General features: G+C 46.9%; 1 protein-coding gene across 3 annotated transcripts in view; it reads left to right on the forward strand.

Moving 5' to 3' along the window:
* Positions 1 to 21,314, forward strand: part of Samd4a (sterile alpha motif domain containing 4A) — a 251,393-nt gene that overhangs the window by 197,501 nt on the left and 32,578 nt on the right. For all 3 annotated transcript variants that reach the window (XM_045154100.1, XM_045154101.1, XM_004649204.2), the window contains 3 exons: positions 10,071 to 10,180; positions 12,566 to 12,652; positions 19,294 to 19,606. In XM_045154100.1, coding sequence (XP_045010035.1) covers positions 10,071 to 10,180; positions 12,566 to 12,652; positions 19,294 to 19,606 — 510 coding nt within the window. The remainder of the gene's footprint in view (positions 1 to 10,070; positions 10,181 to 12,565; positions 12,653 to 19,293; positions 19,607 to 21,314) is intronic.

Raw genomic sequence — 21,314 nt, forward strand, 5'->3', positions numbered from 1 at the left:
CTAATGTGGGACCTGGGGAACCAAGCCTCAAACCGGGGTCCTTAGGCTTCACAGGCAAGCGCTTAACTGCTAAGCCATCTCTCCAGCCCCCAAAATAATTTTCTTTATGAGCCCATAAGTGTTGGTCAGAAAATGGGGATATCTAGGGGGTGGTTGAAACAAAGAACCCTTTCCATGTATTTCTATGTTCTTTGACAGATTGAATGCCCCTTCTCCCACAGAACTGATGTGGCTCAAAGTATGAAGTCCCTAGCAACATTAATGTCCCCGTACTAAAAAGAAGGAAGGAAGAAGCACTACTATAGATGATGAGGAATTCTTCTTGTAGGGAAAGTATATTTTTAGTTCAGCTCATATATCAGGTAGTAAAAATGCCCATATCCCCCCCAAACAGTAACATTACAAAGTGTTACGGGGGTCAATATTTATTGAACAAAAGTGTACTTTACCTAGTCCTGTTGTGATGGCCACCAAGAACTTCTGCAACAAAGATGACTTGGCATGGCCTCCTAGGAGTGTGTCCAAGATGCAACCCTTTAGATACCAGTCCCTTCCCAAGGGTTTGCCATTTGATTGGCATGTCTAAGAGCAGATGCATGTTTAAATTTTGAAATTCATTCACACTTAAAAAAATCTTTCTAAACATATTTTATTTATTCATTTATGGATTTGATAAAGAAAGAGCCAGAGAGAGAGAGAGGGAGGGAGAGGAGGAGAATGGGTACGCCAGGGCCTCCAGCCACTACAAATGAACTCCAGACACATGCGCCCCCCCCCTTGTGCATCTGGCTTACATGGGTCCTAGAGAATTGAACAGGGATCATTTGGCTTTGCAGGCAAATGCCTTAACCACTAAGCCATCCCTTCAGCCCTCATTCACACTTTTTTAGTAGTAGAACTATGAGATAAATGGTGTGCATTTGAAAAGAGTCAGCTCTTCTCTTTAAAAAAAACAATTATAAGTTTTATTTGTTGATTTATTTGAGAGAGAGAGAGAGAGAAGCAGATAGAGAGAAGGAGAAGAGAATGGGCAAGCCAGGGCCTCTAGCCACTGCAAACAAACTCCAGACACATGTGCCCCCTTGTGCATCTGGCTTATGTGGGTCCTAGGGATCGAATCAGGGTCCTTAGGCTTTGCAGGCAAATGCCTTAACCACTAAGCCATTTCCCCAGTCCTCAGCTCTTCTCTTGAACTCACATGCTGGCTTCTTTTGCCCTAAGCCCCCTTGTCAGGGACATGGTCTACCTCAAGGTGTCGTCACCAAACTGATGCTTTAATTTGCAAACGTGCAGTCTGCAAGAACAAGGAGTCTGGCACAGGTTTTGGAAGAGTTCCAGAATCTTCAGGGATTGTGTGTCAAACCCTCACCTCACACCACAAAAGAATAAAAAGCCACCATAATTGAACTTGACTTAGTGAAAATTCATCTGTTTGGCCAACACCTGTGCATGTCTTGCTGAAACACTGGATTTATTTTGTTCCTACTTTAAAAAAAAATATCTGGATAGTCTAGCAAGGTTTGGCTGCCATCCTCCGCTTAAGAATGTACCTCTTGGGTCAAGCTTGTGGAATAAGCCTTTTGTGCTCATTTCACTTTCCACATGCATTGATCCAGCTGTCCTCCAGGTCGACCAGCACTTACTCTCAGAGGATTAATGTCTTCGGCCTGCATCACCAGGCTTTTTCTCATATAGCAAATGCCGATCTTGATGGTTTAAGTTGGCCAGATTGAAGGTGCCCTACGGTTAGAGGGCTCAGGCTGGTCTCAAGCTAAAGAAAAATGACACTTGAGTATTTCACTTGAAACTGACCCAGGAGAAGTGGCAAACTTGAGCTAGAATATGAAATTTTTCCCCTTTACCATTCCCTAGAGAAATGCTGCTTAGATACGTGTTGGCTATTGTGGTGTCTAAACTCATTCTTGCGTGTTCTTTTCAAAAGCTTCCCTGTGACGTATCCCGAGGGAAAGACTCTCAATTCTGTCCAAAGTGGTACTCCTTGATTATACCTTCATTCCCAGACAGCAAATAAATTGTACATGCTCTTTTGGGCAGAGGAAAGACCTGTGATTTCCGTAGATGGAAGGAACTTAATTGCCCCTCACACTCTCAAAGATGATGAATAAACCCACTACACCTAAAGACTTTTCAAAAGGCCAGGGCTGGTGATGTGACTGGATATATGGGAGCAGCCAAGGTTCATATTTGTCCACTTTCAAGCCACTGGGCTTTTCTTAGTCCCTGCTGAGAGAGCTCAGGGTCTAGACAGCCCGATTCTAGGACAGCATATGTCGAGGTTCTAGCTAGCTTTAGAGAGAAGATGTGAGGGATCCTCAGGAAGCTCCTAGTCACATGAGCATCAGACAGGTACCTTATGTAGAGGTACCACAGTGAAAACATGCTCTGGTAGAAACTTGCCCAGGCTTGGTCCCGATTCAGATAGGAGGAAAGTCCAGAGAAGTTTCTGGAGAAGATGCCTAGATCTGAGTCTCAGGACACGATTACAGGTCAGCCTAGATAGATGAAAGTGAGGCACTCTATATTGAGGGAATATTACAGAAGCATGTGAGGTGAAGGTCCAGCCTGTGACTAGTTGGGTGGCTTTAGAAAAAGCAGACCCGAATCCTTGCCAAGGACTTTGTGCTTGAGCCTTAAATTGTCCAAGAAGTCTCTGAGGCAGAATCACCTGCCTAGGCTGGAGTATGAGAAATGGAACCCTGCTGGCAGTGTGGAAGGCTTGCCAATGTGAGGAGCAGATGGGATTCTGGATTTGGAAGCCAGGGGCAAAGTGGAGGGCTTCTCATTAAGAGGAGGAGAGTGGAATTGGACCAAGGCAAGCAGAAGTGGGATTGGAGACCTAAAAGTGTGATATAAGATCTCTGCAGACAAGGACTTTGGACTACCTGAATATGGACAGTGATGGAGCAGGAGTTTAGTATGTGTCCCAGGTTTCTGACTGGACACCTGGATAGGCCATCTATAGCAAAAGGTCTATGGGAGGAAAGAAACTAGCACAGCTTGGGGCACAGTGAATGTGGGAACCTGTAGCTACTCCCTTCAGGGGTCCTCAAAGGGCACTGTGCTCCTCCTTCACCCCACCTGGACTCCTCACCTACCTGGTGTCAGTATTATGCACCTCTGTAGGGAAGTACCTCTGGGGGACTCCGTTCCAGATATCTGGGTAGAAAAGCCTATGGAGATGGCACTAGAAAGTGAGTGGCCGCTTGGGTAAGAGATTGGTGCTGTGTTTCCTTTGTGTGATCAGCAGCCTCACCGTGATGAGGTAATGTCAACCAGGTATTCTCGTGCCATGCAGCTGTCTGCTAACACAGAAATACAGACGTAATTGAACTTGATATACTGTGTACAGACACAATGAAGGCAAAAAGAAGTACTCTGGGATGCAGTCACCTTGATGGACACTCAGCAGTTGAGAAAGGAGAGGGCCATTGACTGAAAAATGTGTTATTTGTCTTTTCAAAGGAGTCTCTCAGAGGTGAAACTTGAGTAAACTTTTTTCTCTCCATAGCAAATAAAGTATATTACCTACTCAGAAATAGCCGGTGTGGGGTTTAGAATTGCTTTTAAATGTAGACCTTTGATCATCTACTTCTCTCAGAATGGAGACAAGAAAAATTATTAAGAGGTCAGAAACCTTTATAAGAAAGATTTTGAGACTGGGCATGATGGTGCACACCTTTAATACCAGCACTTGGGAGGCAGAGGTAGGAGGATCGCCATGAGTTCAAGGCTACCCTGAGACTATATAGTGAATTCCAGATCAGCGTGAGCTAGAGTGAGACCTTACCTCAAAAAAAAAAAAAAAAAAAAGGAAGGAAGGAAGATTTTGAATCAGCATTTCTGAGGGTCATAAAGGTAAGAGTAATGGAGTGGGAATGACTTTCTGTGAGTAGCTGGTAAACTTTTCAGCATGACTATCATTGAAACTAGTCATTATTTTCTAAATGTTGACTTTCCATGTATTGTCTTGAATTCATGTAACTCCGATAAATTTGCTTCATTTTCTTTATTCCCAAATGTCAGTGTGTCCTGCGTGGATGAGCTGTGCTCATGTGCTTCAGGCTCTAGTGTCTGAAAAGCAAACTGTAGGACTCTCAGATCCCAGAGGTCTTGAGACTTTTAGCCTCCACTCCTTGCCACACTCTTGCCTTCTACTAACGTTCTTGAAGGAGCGCAAAAGCACACATTCCATACGGATGGACCCCAGCCATGATTTCATGATTTAACGTCGGCTGCTCAAAGAATAGCACTTAGGAATGCCATGGCCAATGGGAGTGCCACAGAGAAATGTACCTGCTCTGTTTGCATCAAATGCTTTTAAGTTGGTGTTTTACCACAAATGAGGTTGTTGTTGTACCTTCCGACGCCCACGTATGTCTTCATGAGCATGAAGCCCTCCTGCCACCCCGGGGACACTCCCTAGGCATGAGGAACACTCTCACGAGGCCTCGGCTTCAAAGGGACGCAGAGAGCAGGGCTCCTCCTTTAGCTCAGAGGCTACAACAGAAAGGGGCTGTTCTGGCCAGGCTTGGTGGTGTTGCTGAACTCCTGCATTTTGTTCTTAAAAGAACTGTTTTCTCTCTCACTTCAACAATGAAGCCTTGGTCCCTTCTCACCCCTTCACTGCCTTTTCTCTTCTCTGCCTCAAAAACCAAAGACATCGCTGCATCTTGGAGAGAGGGCGGTGTGGAATTGGCCTTGCTCTCCATAGGGATAGAAGTTAAGCTTCTCAGCTGGTACCCGGAGCACCACACATGAGTTCTCTCTTTCCTAGAAAGAGCTGTCTTACTTTCTGCCCTCCTTATTACTTCCTATGTCAGCCTGTCTTTCCTCTCCTGGGAATTCTTCATTTAGGGTTGACCTGGCTGACATTTGAAGCCATTTCTACAGAAGACATTAGAAAAATCGTGCCCAAGTTCTTATTGAAACCCGGCTTCTTTGTGAGCTGTTGAACATGGCACAAAAACCTCTCTTGGGACAAGGTATCCAAACTCTAAAGTAAATGAGCACAACTTAAACCTTGATCCTAATGCTAAAGACCCACAGGTAAATACAGAACCCATACAAGATGGCACAACACCACTATCCAAAAAGGCCGTGAGAAGATAAACTATGTGGCCAGCACCAGAATGAGAAGCTTCAGGAAGTCTGAGGACTATAGCACAGGAGCTCACCACGGTGCACTCGGATAGTGGTGCTTTGTCCCACGAACCCCCCGTCAGCCCTTTCTCCCTACACACCCTCCCCACAAAACCTGCTACCCTAGGATGCCGCCATGGCTGTCTCACGCAGCGCTCCTCCTTCCCTAAGTTATCATATGTACTTCCATGACAAAACCAAGAGTCATGCGTGATTGGTGAGGCAAGCTGTTCTCTGGTTCAGGTCTGTCTTCCAGGGTCGTGGATGGCCAACTTCTCCCTGTGCTTGACCCCATAGTCAATGACATGTAAATGATCTCAAATAGTGAATCCAAGAGCTGCTGGTTGCCTATGTTTTCTCTCTTACCAAGCCATCAGTTTGTCCCTCTCCCTCCCTGCTCTTTCCTGATCTCCAAATACCATCAGTTTCCATCCTTTCCTTGCTCTGCCCCTCTTCCCAGGCTGTCCTCAGCATCTGCTGAATCTTGTGCTCTGCCTCTGTTCTCGCTGTCCTCCAGCCTGCCTTTCCATGACAGCCATCATCTCTGTCACATCATTAGATTATGCTCCCACCATTTGAATTCCAACAACTTTTCATCACTCACCAGACGATCTTTGTTTGGGCATTTATTCTAGTCATGTGACGCCCTTGTCTATGGGTCCCCACTTTGTCTGTCTGCCTATGGGTCCCTTTTTGTCTCTAGTCACTCTCCGCCCTTCACCAAGCATTTTCTCTACTGTAAATACTCTACTCCTGCTGTTCCTGCCAGATGAGATGGCTTCTGCAATATGATCAACCCAGTGGACTCTGAGGTTGTTGCTATTCCAAGCATCAAAATGTAAGGAGCAGCCCCTCGCTCCATTAGCAAACTCAAGTGCTCCCCTAACGTTGGAGTTTATTCAGCACTTACACTTCAGTTGTTACAACATTTGACATGACTCAGTGTCTATCAAGAACGTGTCATCTCAGAGCCTGGTACCTGTAGACAGATTCAGTGAATAGAGAGTAAATATCAGGATTCATACTCTTGGTAGGGAATTCATCTAGAGGCCTCTTTCTCTTTCTTACATTGTATGAGTGACTTTCTAGTTTAGGATTTGCGTTGGCATGCCCAACAGGAGCGACCTGGATTAAACTAAACATCTGTGTGTCAGGCCAGCCAGAGGTAGGGGCCCTGGAGTTGTATGTATGCCGTATTTACACATCAGCATCTCTGAGTAACCCTTCTGCTTCTCCCATGGGCCCACATCTTCCAACCATAACCCACAAGTTCACAGACTGGAAAGGGAAGTCAGAAGTTGCATGAGGTGGTTCTTAGCTTTCACCCAACAGGATGGCATCTGGACCATTGGAAAAGACTTGAGCTTTTAGTTAGGATTCTTCCCTGGCCAACATCTTACAGGCTCCAGCATGCAAATCATTGGAATTCTTGGCATGTGGAAATGAGCAGATAAAGGTTCTCCCTTCTCTTATTTTTGCCACCCTTCTAATGGAGTTCTGTTGTAATCCCTGGCAAAGGAGAGGTGCCTTTTTATCAACCAGAGGGGGAGAAAATGGTTGATAGCTTATGCTCTCTTTTTACTTATTTTATTATTTTATTTTATTTGTTTGCCTCTGCAAATGAGCTCTAGATGTCTGCACCACTTCCTGCATCTGACTTATGTAGGCAGCTGAGAAATGAAACTTGGGCTAGTCAGGCTTTGCAAGCAAGTGCCTTTAATGGCTGAGCCTTCTTCCCAGCCCTGACTTCTCTTTTTGTTGTTGTTTTGGAGTTTGGTTGGTTGTTGTGTCTGCTTTTGAGACAGTACGTTCTCATTTCATTGTTGTTATTTGGGGTTTGTTTGTTGCTTTTGCTTCTGAGACACTGTGTCACTGTGAAGCTGGTAAGCTACATTCTCTGTTGTTGTTGTTGTTTGGAGGTTTCTAGTTGTTGAGACAGGATCTCAGTGTAGCTGGTAGGTTATTGTAGCAGACAGTTCCAGCATTGCTGGGACAAATATCCAACCAGACACAGTGTATGAGAGGAAGGGGATTTATTTCAGGCTTGTAGGTTCAGGGGAAGTTCCATCAATGGCAGAAGAAGCTGGCTCCCATTCATAGATCCAAGCAGAGAGAGAGAAACCACCACCAGCCAGCAAATACCAGAAAGCAGCAGGGACCCTGCCCGAGCTCACACCTCTCTGCATACCTTTGGGCTGGAATTCAGATCCGCCCTCAGTGACATGTCCCCAATAGCAGGAGTCTGTCTGCTAGGGGTTGAAACTGAAAACTCAGTTTTAAAACACCTGCGTCTATGGCACCATGCATTCAAACTACCACAGCTATGTTCTTAATAAGTAAGGTGTTCTTCCTCCTGGTTCACCAGTTCTCACTGTAGGAAGGAAAGCACTGCGTTAGGCACTCAGACCCCTACTGTCCATGCAGGCTCGCTACCCTGAGGAACATAAGGTTGAGGAAGCTGACATTTCCAGAGAATATGTCCAGAAATACCTTCTTCTGGAAGGCCTAACTCATCCTGTTGTGAAGTTGCTTAAGAGCCTTATTCATGAACACTACACCCAGTGACCTGCATTTTGAGAAAATGAGAGACAGGCTCTTCCATGCCTCTATCCCAGGGAGTTCTAGCTGTCCAAACAGTGTATAGAAAGGAACTATCACTGGCTGAAGTGACACTTGCCAACCTGAGACTTCCCCCTCATGTTTTCTGACTCCTAAGGCACCCCAATGTCACCTGGGCTTATAAAGCACCCAGTTTCCACACGATTCAGTTGCTGAGGGTTCAGTTTGTTTACCGTCAGTTGATTTTGTATGGCTAAACTTTAGGATACTTGGTTTTTAAAACAATGGTCCTTGGGGGTGACTCTATGCTCTTTTATAGTGAATTGTGCGTAGGTGTGACGATGGATTACTCAGACGTCTCTGGATTGTGATTGCTGAATTTTCTGAGCACAACTTGGGACGTTTCAAAGATGTGACTAGCAAACACAAAACCCGATGAGGAAGTGGTAGCGTGTAGCTGGTCAAGATCATGGCTGTGCAAGTATGAGCAACGTTTCCATGGTAGCAAAAGCGTGATAGAGAATAAAGTCTAGGAAAACAACTCCAAGATGTCATAGCGGAGAAAGTACCAGATTCCCAAGCTGACATGTCTTGTACACTTGATCCCGTGGCAGCTTGAGCTAAGGGACCATGTCAGGGGTTAGCACGCTGCAGCCGGGGAAGCCCCATCTGAGTGTGGTTAATGATGGCCCCAGAGGGACTGTCTTTTGTCACAGTAGATTGAAGGGCTTCCAAGCACAGAATGAAGTAATTTCTAGCCTGAGAAAGCCAAATCTGTTCTCAAAATGCCACGGAGTGTTCATTTCTCCTCCTCCGCCTCAGAGATTTCCCATCATTGGCCTTCATCTTACTCAACTGCAGCAGAAGGTGCCCTCAGCAGGCTCACGTCGCCGCATAAGTCTCTGACTCGTAGGAAGTCATCCCCTGCCTATGTCCACATACCCGGAGCCTTCACTTGGTTTACCCAGGAGGCAGAACCTGATTTCAGAGTTGACTAAGCATCTTTCACCAACCCTGGTCACCCTCTCTGAACACTGAAAGAGTAGAAGCTTCTCGTGTATTTTGGAATAATGCGTGTCTGGTTCATCAGTGCCTCAGAATAAAACATCTTGCAATCAATAGTACAGAATCATGTGACCAACACACTTAGTGCTGGCTAATCCCTCAGAGAAAACATGAATGACATTTCCCCGCTGCCCTAGCTACTCACAGGACTTTGCGATCTCTATTACTCAGCCCTGCTGCCAACGATGTCTTTGCTCCTTAGGAGAGTGTAGGGAGGAGATGGGACTCAGGAGACCTGGCTTCTAGTCCTCATTTCTTCACATACTTGCTGTGATCTGGGCTTAATGGCACGCTGATGCCACCTACAAAATGAGACTGGTAGAAAAAGATAAGATTCTGGCAACTTTCCTGAGATACCATCCGCTCAAAACTTCTGATTTAAGAGACTCTGGGCAATGCTTTGCTTTGGTTGTCAGTAGCAAGATAATGAATGATTCTGTGGATTTGCAATCCAGTAATTTTCTTAACTCTAGAACCTTAAACTTGAGGCTCATTGCAGAAGTGCTTTGGGATTTCCATCATCCTGTGGTCCAGCCAGTCTTTGGACCTTTCACATTGTACTGTATTTTTTGACTGACATCCGATGGAGGAAGAAGTCAAAGAAATACTCAAATATAGTCCATAGTTTAGGGACATGATCACTGGACAGCACACAACAATGATGATTCTGGGGGCTCCATCCAACATGTACTTAATCCTACTGGGGCTAAAGAGGCAGAGGAAGGATCGGGCAGAATAACTTCCTTTATGGGATACAACTTCTGCGTGTTTTTCCTCTGCCTATGGAAGTGAACGACACAGTGAATGGAGAGAGATTGGCACTGAATCCAGAGGAAGTATCTTGAGGGTGCAGACTCTCCTATATAGTTTCAACGTGTTACAACAATGAAGTGGCCCAGCCAAAGCAATGGTTTCATTCCTTATGCATCATGATGCCCTTCCATTACCTTATGGGAGCTATAGATGTCTCTGCCTGGAATACTGTCCAGCTGTTCACAAGCTGAGACATTCTATGCAATCCCTGTGTGCCCTGAAGCCCATAGACCCTAGGTTAGCAATCTCTGGTCTGAAGGAGATTAAGGGAGCTGGCCAGTGGGAATGTCAAGGCGAGCCTGAACCTTCTGAGTCCGTCATTTGCTGCCAAAATGAAGTAATAATATAACATGTTTTCTTTTTTTTTTTTCTCTGACCATCACCCTCTTCCTCTCTCTGCTCCCACGTCTTTTGTCACCTCTTCTTGTTCCCTCTCATTTCTCTCCCCCTTTCTTGCACATCTTGCACCACAGATGTCCCGGCCTGGTTAAAAAGCCTCCGCCTGCACAAGTACGCCGCACTTTTCTCACAGATGACGTACGAGGAAATGATGGCCCTCACTGAGTGCCAGCTGGAGGCTCAGGTACGTGCGGGGCTCCCCGAGATAGTAGCACTTGAAGCTCAAGCTGCAGGCACAGTGGTCGGAGGCAACACTATGTCGATCCACCCAGTAGCCTACCTGGGTCTAGGAGCTGCCAGGTTCCTGCCCACATCCCATGGTGAGTAAGCCTAGGCTCTTGCCTCCAGGATCCAGTAGGTGATGAGATGGAAGACCAGGAGACAAACGGGGGCACTGGGCGGTAGGTAAGAAGGAAGCTAAATTCACCCTAGAGAAGAATCCGTGGTGCCTCCTAGAAGAAGAAATATTGCACCAAGATCTTGATCAGTCCATGTGCCTACTTTGGCTTTCCTGTCCCAGCCCCATCCTAGACATGTGTAGGTAGGGGCTGATCTTGGCTAGTCCCTAGTTCTGTATCGAGTCTGGTCACATATCAGCTAATTGTAACAACTGGACTGGTCAGTAGAGACACCAGGACATGCTTCAGACATGCCACAACACTTTGCCAAAAATCACTCAAACCAGTCTTGGTTGAGACTGAAGCCAATGGTTCAAAATGTTTTGTTTTGTTTTCTTTGAACCACCTTAAACAGCACTGAACAGGTCTCAGATTTCATCCCCTTTGTGTACACCATAAAAACACAAAATACCTTCTTCTTCTTAAGCCAGGCGTGGTAGTGCAAGCCTTTAATCCCAGCACTCAGGAGGCAGAGGTAGGAGGATTGCTGTTAGTTCGAGGCCATCCTGAGACTACATAGTAAATTCTAGGCCAGCCAGGGCTACACAGAGACCCTACCTCAAAAAAAAAAAAAAAACACCTCCTTCTTTCTTACGTCTTTCCCCCATCCAGTGTGGAAGCCAAAGGCCATCAACAGAACCCCTAAAACTAAGCATATTACCTACCACACTGTGCTCCAGTCAACACACCTTTGTTTCTGGTTTAAAATTCCATTCATATGTCTCAGACTGACCCCAGTTTACTTTGAGAAAGAGCTGATGGTCCAAACAGCCTATGAATATTTCCTATACAGGAAAGGGAGATCGTAGCATTTGAGGCATGGCTGGGCTGGGCACATACGTCCCCACAGACATCTGCTTTCCCACTCAGTTCCCCTCAGCAGGCCTGGCTGAATACCAGTATTGAGATCAAGACAAAGCCTGAAGTCACTGCACATTCTTGGAGAAGAAAAGGCACTAATTTCAACTTCCTAACATTTCTCCCACTACTTGTGGATCTCCGTTGTCCCTTGAGATCCCAAGGGTTGATGGGAACTATTTCAAAGAACATTTTTGTGTTTGGGTCAAAGTTGAGAAAAAATCAAAGTCATCAGTTGTTCAACTTGAGCGAGAGAGAGAGAATTGACACAGAAAGCAAAGCCAGAGCCTGACACAAACTTTTTTTTTTGTGGGGGGGGGGGGTCTTACTGTAGCCCAGTCTGATCTGTAATTCACTATATAGTCACAGGATGGCCTCAAACTCACAGCAACCCTCCTACCTCTGCCTCCTGAGTGCTGGGATTAAAGGCATGCGCCACTATGCCTGGCTCTAACACCAACTTTTTAGAGTAATTTAATTCACTTGATCAGAAGATTATGGCTAAACAGAAATGTACCCCAGTGTTTCATCTTAGTGGCTTCATATTTCACTCAAGTCTCAGTTTTTCCAAATAGAGGAGATATCACTGCATCCCCATCCTTTCTTTGGTAAGAGGAAATTCTATGGGATGTTCAGACCAGAATAGAGGTTCCCAGAAGTTCCTATTAGAGACCTGATTAGGAAAAGGACCTTCCACTGGGGACTCTGCAGTATCTGTAACCAACAAGGGTCGAATGAGGTCCTAATGACTCCTGCTGCACAGTGAAGATAAAATCCACCACTCTGCGAATCCTAACATTTGCCTGGAGTGGGATGGATGATGGGGTTTTAGTTCCTGTTCCGGTTTTCACTGTGGAAAGAAAAGGAAGGCTTTAAACTAACTAACAAAAGACCGTTCTTTGAGAGTCTGCACTGGGCTTCAGGACACCTTGAGACGGGGTAGGCTGGGAGGGATTTGTGAATAGATGGGGGTGGCGGGGAGGCACGGAAGAAATCGAGGGGGCCTCAAGTGATTCGGCCTGGAGGAGAGGACTGTCTGAACTAAAAATCATTTTTTAAGACTATGAAGAAATCTCATGCTGGGTGGGATAATTGGCTATTCTGTATCTCTCTCCTAAAGGTCACAGGCAATTGTGTAGCCAGATGGAGTTTTAGAATATTTATTGAGATGAGGTTTGTGACAGTGGGCACCAACAACAGAGGAATGCATATCAAGCAGCCTGTGAACTTGTAGGAACAAAGAGGACAGGGTACTACATAGCCTCCCAGAGTCTCCGAGCTGATTTCTTAAAAACATATCTTGTATTTAACAGAACGTTACCAAAGGTGCAAGACACAAAATTGTCATCAGTATTCAGAAGCTCAAGGAAAGACAAAACCTCCTGAAGTCTTTGGAAAGGGTGAGTGAACAGCGGGGCTGGGGGACATGTCCACCCTCACCAGGGAATACCGACGGAGCGAGCTCCAAGTTCAGCGAGTCACTAGCAACCTTAGGAGAGGGTCTCGTGTGGTTTTACCACGAGAGTCAGAGAAAATGGAGCGATCGGGAAGTGAAGCTCCCTGGCTCTTTGTGCTTCTGTTTGTCCTGAACTAACTCCCTCAGGCCAGGCTGCCTGCTACCAGCCGCCCTGGGCCCCGGGATGAAGTGCATGCAACATTCCCCCGATGTCCACTGCATCTGCCTTGTAGACGTCTGCAGAGATGGGCAAGGTTTGCCACCACAGCCAAAGGCTGAAATTGGCAGAGCAGATCGGGGATGCCAGTGTGTCTTATTGCTGCCATCCCCCCAGGGGTACCTGGTTTGGAGAAAGCTGTCCCCAGAGTGGCAAACACCAGCAGGTATACTCCAAGGTCCACAGGGGACTGGAAGTGTTAGGCAGACAGATCCAGTTGGCCATCCAGAGAATAATTTCAGATTTTAACATCACAATAGTATGAGTCCCGTGACAAATATAGTACACCTCAAAAACATGAAATGCTAAAAAAAAAAAAAAAAAAGTCCACAACTCTGCATTCTAACACTGACCTAGAGTGACAGGTCAATTATGAATTATTTTTGGTTCTGGTTTTCTACATGGAAACAAAAACGGAGGGGCTGAAAACTAACAAAAACCCCTGTTTGTGGTGTTACATGTTGATTCTGATGTTGAAGACAGTTACCAGCTGCCTATTGTTGATTTTCATCTTGTATCTGAATATCATTCTTGTTACAATGTCAATTTTAGGACTCATCTTGTATCTGAATATCATTCTTGTTACAATGTCAATTTTAGGACTAGGTGACTGACTGTATGATACCATCTAAAGGCAAATAGGCCCAATTCCACACATCTATGGCCTATATCCCTGGAGTTTGTGTCTTGTGTCTTGGGCGAAGAGCTGCACAGGGAATTTTGTAAGCTGCAGTGTGAATGGAAACCTTAGTAATGCCAGTGAGCCTTTGGGGTGGGGACAACATATTAAGATAGGCCTTCAGCAAGTTAGGACTAAAGCAGGCATCTTAAGGTGGAGGTTATTCATAAAGGCAAATGTTTTTCTAATTGCATATATATCATATTAAGTTATACTTGATGCATACCACATAACTGTTATGGATATTTATTAGGAGAATTTATTTTATTTTGTTCTAAAATATTTTATTTAGTTAGTTAGTTATTATTTGAAAAAGAAAGAGGCACAACTATAGAGAGAATGGGCACATCAGGGCCTCCATCCATTGCAAACGAACTCCAGATATATGTGCACCTGGCTTACATGGGTTCTGGAGAATCAAACCCAGGTTCTTAGGCTTCACAGGCAAGCACCTTAACCACTAAGCTGTCTCTCTGGCCCAAGGAGAATTTGGTTTAAAGCCTCCAGATGGATAAACGAGTAGGAACTACCCACATGCAAATCCATGATGAAAGCATGTTCTTCGCCGAAGGGAATTACACATCACACGCAAGCTCTCCAGCGGAACCTGAGGGTTGTTTGTTCTTGAATTTACGCTAGCTCCTTTGCCAAGCAGCTTGTCTTACAGAGTGATTATGGACATTTTTCATCTAAAACACTGTTCTCTTTTGGAGAACATTCAAAAGGCCAATTTGCTCCTTATCTGCTAGAAAGCACAGAAAGTGTTTTGCATGAGGATTAGATTGTAAGCTTTTCCCTTTCGTATTTCTAGAGTGTCCTTTAGCAGTTCACTCATACCTTCTATGAATGTGGAAAACCCAGCTCCCTGTTGTTTTAGCCCCTTCACTCCTCGACCAGCATCGGTGGGTGCAACACTGGGCAGCAAGCTAGAACAGGGAGGGAGGGACTGATGTGCCTTTGGTTTAGTGTAGAGCCTCTGAGATGTGTGGGATGACTACTGGCAGCCAAGAGGAAGGCCACTGTGTATTCACCTTGACTCTCGTGGAAAGGGGAAGGCCATGGCTGACAGACGATCTGATTGAGCTGAGACAGAACACCTGAGTGTGGACTGGAGACAGGGCTTAACGGTGAAGGCACTTGCCTGCAAAGCCAAAGGACCCAGGTTCAACTTCCCAGGACCCACATAAAGCCAGAAGCACAGAGTGGCACATGCATCTGGAGTTCATTTGCAGTGGCTAGACGTCCTGGTGCACACATTCTGTCTGTGTCTCTCTTCTCTCTGTCGCTCTCTGCTTGCAAATAAATAAGACTTTAAAAAAAATCTTAGCAGGGCATGGTGACACACACCTTTGATCCCAGCACTCGGGAAGCAGAGGTAAGAGGATCACCATGAGTTCAAGGCCACTCTGAGACTACATAGTGAATTCTAGATCAGCCTGAGCTAGAATAAGACCCTACCTCGAAAAACAAAAACAAAAAACCCTGAGTGTTCCAATATATTGAGAGCTATGTTGTCCCTTCAAAAGCCAATGGCTTGCAGCTAAGGAGGTGTTACTCAAGCATCCCCCTGAGGACTGAGCCCCAGGCTCTCATCTCTCTTCCCCAGCACCCTATGCCTCTCTCTCTGAGGAAAGGAGGTGCTGGTCACCTATAACACTGACACAGTGACAGTCTGAGATCAGACATCCTTACAACCCTGGGCTGATGATTCTGTTAGAAATGCCACCACTATGCCTCTATGGCCTCCAGCATTATTACCTCACATAGAGCCCACATTTCTAAGGAGACAACTGGGACCCCACCCATAGCTAGTTCATAATCAGAAGGAGCTGCCTGGGCTCCACGCTCCAAGTTCTTCCATTAAGTTGTTGAATGCTTGCTAAGCAGATGCTTGGACTCACTTCGCCTGTCCTTGGAGGCTAACTGTGAGTGAGACATGTCTCCTGTCCATGGGTATCTTGGAATTGGGAAAGACATGGGAGAGCTGCTGATCTCACAATCCAGGATGATGGGTGTCATCACCGAGGCCAATGAGTGGATCTTCTGAAAAAACCTGTACAGGATCCAGATGCTGCTGGAGGGCTCATGAGGAAACCATGGCAGGTCTTATGGGACCTTGAACCCAAACAGAAGCAACGGTGGAGAAAGATGAGATGAGAAAAGTCATATAGAGGGAGTCTGGCAGTTGTCAGGTTTGGCCTTGGATATAGCAGCATTTGGGGACAGAAACACAGGAGGACTTAGGAAGGAGAAAGGGAGTTGGTTTGTGAGGCACCTGTGGGACACCTAAGTGGAAATGGAAAATTGCTGTCCAAAGAGCAGATCCGGAGTCTCAAATGCAACAGGATGTGAATGACCCAGCTGGAGGGAGGGAGGGCTATGTTTGTTTGTAGTGGGTGTCCCCAGGAGTGTGTACTGAGTGATGATAAGCCCCAAAGGCGTGCTATATGATATGAAAGAACCTGTGATAACAGAGTCTGAGCCACGAGGCCTGCCCCAAGGATCTGGAAAGGGAAGCAGGTGACGCTAGCAGGCGCAGTGGGTATCTCATGCACAGTGGGGAACATATACTGTACCCCACATTGGTCGTGGCCACTGCAGCTATGATGGGAAAAGGTTTCAGGAGAATGGGAGGGGACAGTAGTAAAAACCTAGGCTCCAGAAGTATGAATGTGCAGTGAGGACATGAGTATGGAATTATAAGCTTCTCAAGCTGTTGGAGAGAAAAGAACCTTCAGAAATGCAGATTTCTAGGAAAGACTTTTAAAAAAACATTTATAGTTAACAAGAAAAAAAAATGTGCTTTTTTTTTTTCATTTGCTGTTATATATCATCCTTTTCAGCTCCCTGATTGTAAAACAGAACCATTTTCTGATGCTAAATCCTTGATGTGGAAAAAGGAGATAGGAAGCGCTTGCACACACATACAAACACACCTGCACCCATGCATGCATCTATACACACACTCACTCACCTGAGTTCTATTTATTTCCACTCAAAGAAAAGCTGCCTCTCTTATAAGCTTTGTCTTCAGGCCTCTTGAGGTTACCTCGGAGGCCCCGTTCTAGCAACCTCTGCAGAGAAATAGTAGTTAAATTTAATGGTACTGAGTAATAAATATTTCCAAAGTAATAATACTTTATATGTTAGCAAGGCATATTTGCTATGTCCAAAAAAAGCATTTCCTGCACATGGTGCGTCTGGCCCTGCAGCAAACCTCCTCTAGAGGTCATCAGGACAAGGGCTTCTTTTAAGAACATCAAACTCAGGTGAGCCCAGGTCCTTAGCAGAGTGCTTCATGGCTCTGGAAGGGACTTCATCCGCATCTCTGGGCACCTTTCCACTCCATTCTCTCATTCCCTCGTGCTCTTCAGTGGTAATTTCCTGAAACACACACACACACACACCCCAGTCAGGGGTCCCTCCCACTTCTCTGTTACCCCAGACCCTGTCTCCACACCCTATGGGGCCCAGGAGCCATAAACCTCTTAGTATGAAGGGGATGACTTGCTTTATATTCTCAGTGCAAAACAGTGCCCTGCTTTTTATCAAGCCTCTGATTGGCGGGTGGACAAGGAGGGAGGATGGATTTAAGAAGAGGCAGGAGTCCTGTAGATTATGTGAGAAGTCCAAATTATCATGACACAGAGGGGAGGATGAGACCAAGGACATGTCAAAAACATCCTGAGGGCTGGAGAGATGGCTTAGCGTTTAAGCGCTTGCCTGTGAAGCCTAAGAACCCCAGTTCGAGGCTCGGTTCCCCAGGTCCCACGTTAGCCAGACGCACAAGGGGGCGCACGCGTCTGGAGTTCGTTTGCAGTGGCTGGAAGCCCTGGCGCGCCCATTCTCTCTCTTTCCCTCTACCTGTCTTTCTCTCTGTGTCTGTTGCTTTCAAATAAATAAAAAATAAATTAATTAATTAATTAAAAAAAAAAAATCCTGAGGTCGTTGTGGCTTCCCCAAGCTCTCTCTCAAGATGGTTTGCACCTCGTTATTATCACACATGCCCAGGAAAGGCATTGAGTCACACCCCCCCCCCAGAACTAGAAGGCCAGGTCTTCCTGCTTGTTCCTTCCCTAGTTCTTTTTTTTTTTTTTAATTTTTATTTATTTATTTATTTGAGAGCGACAGACACAGAGAGAAAGACAGATAGAGGGAGAGAGAGAGAGAATGGGCGCGCCAGGGCTTCCAGCCTCTGCAAATGAACTCCAGACGCGTGCACCCGGCTAACGTGGGACCTGGGGAACCGAGCCTCGAACCGGGGTCCTTAGGCTTCACAGGCAAGGGCTTAACCGCTAAGCCATCTCTCCAGCCCATCCTTCCCTAGTTCTTAAGTTGAGTTAGTTCTCTGTGCTACCGCCACGGGCCTGACTTCTGGTTACCTGCCTTCAAACAAGCCCCCGCACCTGGCAGCTTTGAGTCGGCGTGTTAGTGGTTAGTCAGCTTCATTTTGCCGTTGTGTTTATAATGAAGGGTTATATTTTGGGCATGAACTATCATTAGAGACCTGTTAACATGCAGAGTTGATTTCCACAGCTAGTGGAGAGCGCCAGATTAAGTTCTAGTTCAGAATGTCTCCCTGCTGCTTCTCGATGTGGGTACTCAGGTGACCTCAGGAATGTGACCCAATGGCCATAGTCACTGTGGGCTGAGTGAGGATATGCATAGGGTTCCTTTATCTAATAAAAAAAAAAAAAATCACACACAAGGGCTGTAGAGATGACAGTGGTTAAGATGGTTGTCTGCCTGCAAAGCTAAAGGACTCAGATTCACTTCCCCAGTAATGCAGGTAAAGCCAGCTGCACAAGGTGGCACATGTGTCTGGAGTTCCTTTTCATTGAGGCCCTGGCATGCCATTCATTCTCTCCCCCTCCCCTCTCTCTCTCTCTCTTTCCCTCCATCCCTCCCTCCCTCCCTCCTAGCTGCCCCTCTCTCTTAAATAAATAAATAACCATACACAGAATACAAATCACCCTATGCCCTAACTTTGTTATATCTTTTTTTTTTTTTAAGGTAGGGTTTCACTGTAGCTCAGACTGACCTGGAATTTGCTATGTAATCTCAGGATGGCCTTAATACCATTTCTAAAATGTGTGAGTGTAAAATGCATGCCGGGGGCTGGAGATGGCTTAGCGGTTAAACGCTTGCCTGTGAAGCCTAAGGACCCCGGTTCAAGGCTCGGTTCCCCAGGTCCCACGTTAGCCAGATGCACAAGGGGGCGCACGCGTCTGGAGTTCGTTTGCAGAGGCTGGAAGCCCTGGCGCGCCCATTCTCTCTTTCTCCCTCTATCTGTCCTTCTCTCTGTGTCTGTCACTCTCAAATAAATAAATAAAAATTTAAAAAAATATATTAAAAAAATAAATAAATAAAATGCATGCCGGAAGGCAGGGAAGATCACCAACCTTGGCTCGTTGGGGATCACCTTCTCCATAGTGGCATTTTCACTCCACAAACCTATATTCCAAGTTTTCTACAAGGACAAAATTAAAATGAGTGAGTTTTAGCCAGGGGTTCCAGGCCAGCTTGAGCTACAGAGTGAGCTCCAGGTTAGCCTGGGCCTCAAAACAGAACAGCAAGGACAACGAGGGGGAAAATGTTCAGAGCCAGGAGCCCCGGGAGCCCCTGTCCAGCGTGCAGGTGGGAAGCCATCTCCTAAACTCACCTGGGTCCTCTCCTTCTCCGCCTCCAGGACATCATCGAGGGAGGCAGCCTGCGCATCCCCCTCCAGGAGCTGCACCAGATGATCCTGACGCCCATCAAGGCTTACAGCTCCCCGAGCGCCACCCCGGAGGCTCGCCGTCGGGAGCCCTCGCTGCTGGGCCCCGAGGGCCCGAGCCCAGACTGCAAAGACAGCAGCGGCCCGACGGTGGCGGCCAGCGCCTCGGCCGGGGCCAGCGGAGGCCTGCAGCCGCACCAGCTGAGCAGCTGCGATGGGGAGCTGGCTGTCGCCCCGCTGCCTGAGGGGGACCTCCCGGGGCAGTTCACCCGCGTCATGGGCAAAGGTATTCTCCCCTCTGAGGCTCCCCGGGCAGAACCAGGGGGATACCCCCTGTCTGGATGGCTGGCATTCTCTCTCTGTGGTGCAGTTGGGAGTCTCAACTCCAGCCTCTTGATCCTTCTGGGGACGCTGGGAGGCCAGCAGAGCCCCCACTGGGCTGTGATCTTAGGGTGTGGGAGAGGGAACTGAAAACGACCACTGAAGGACCAAACCCCTCCCTGGGCATGGGCCCTCTGTCCAGATCAACAAGGGCTTGGTGCTGTAGACAGCTGCTGCAGAGACTGCCTGGTGCAGAGCTAAAAGGGGCTGCCCTTTCACCCCAGAAGTTCCCTCAGACATGACTTGGAAGTCAGCATGGGTATTTGGTTTCCTGGGTTTACACCCTCACCTCAACTTTGAGCCACCTCACAGGAGCTCTTATGCTTAGCAGTTCCCAAATCCCAGACACCGTCTTCTCTGCTCCGCCAGACAGCTTCATTCCCCCGACCCCCAACACCCAATTTCACAGATGAGAAAACCAACGCGCCACACACGCACGCACACACACACACACACACACACACACACACAGACACGGACCCCCCAGCTTCTCCCCCACCTACCCGCCCACTTACCACTAATCCTCGTTAGCTCAAGGGAGAGCAGATCTAAGTTCTGCGCGACGGGATGGCTCCCTTTGCTCTTAGTTGATAACGCCCAAACCCAAAGTCACTTAGCCCTTGCCCTCGCCACCTCCATTCAGCTTCAGACGGGTTTAATATCTGAGTTCTCAGAAACTTAGGCATTTTCTTGCCCCTGAGCCTTTGTGTAGATGGTCCCTGTATCTGGATCCGAGAGAACTAGAACATGTGGGTGTGCGCGCCGCTGCAGGCCCTCCCCTCACAGTATGCGAGCGCCGGGCACAACCTGCACATCTGTGCAACAGCTGGGCCCGAAACACTCCTTCCCTCAAACCATTTTCTTCTTCACTTGTGTTCTGACTCCGCGCTTCCAAATGTCAGCCAAGTCCTCAATTAGATCGGGAGGCCCATGGGCTGGGGGGCGGTACCCCTCTAATGGGCCCCACAGCCCCTTTACACTTCATTGCAGTCAGGTGACTGAATCCCCATTAATCTAACACTGTCAAAACACCTTCACTAGTCACTGGAAACCCCGTAGGACCTAGCTGGCAAGTACCTGGTGCTGCCAAGGGATGGCGCTGGTGCTTACAGTTAGCTCATAACCCGACTGTGTGCATAGGCTTACAGAACAGGTTAGAGCCCAGCAGGACTCTAGGCCATGGGACCGTCTCTGCCTGAACTATCCTCTTCCATCTCCCAGCCTCACACGCTTAGGCCAACCCCCTTGAAAATGTCCGCCTGTTGAATAATTTGTGCTTGATGAGATGTTTCACAAGAAGTCCTTATTATTGAAAAAAAAAATGTGGTGAATGTTAGAGCTTTTCCTTTAGAAAGAGAAAACCATTTGTTATCCTTTATTTTCCAATATTCGAGGCCATTTTAAAGAACCAGGTTTTCATACATAGAAATGGACATATGTTGAAGTAAGAAACACTATCTCGCCGGGCGTGGTGGCACATGCCTTTAATCCCAGCACTTGGGAGGCAGAAGTAGGAGGATTGCCATGAGTTCAAGGCCACCCTGAAATGACAGTTAATTCCAGGTCAGCCTGGACCAGAGTGAGACCCTACCTCGAAAAAAAAAAAAGAAAAA

The sequence above is a fragment of the Jaculus jaculus genome, chromosome 7 (assembly GCF_020740685.1).
Source record: "Jaculus jaculus isolate mJacJac1 chromosome 7, mJacJac1.mat.Y.cur, whole genome shotgun sequence".
Lineage (NCBI taxonomy): Eukaryota > Metazoa > Chordata > Mammalia > Rodentia > Dipodidae > Jaculus > Jaculus jaculus.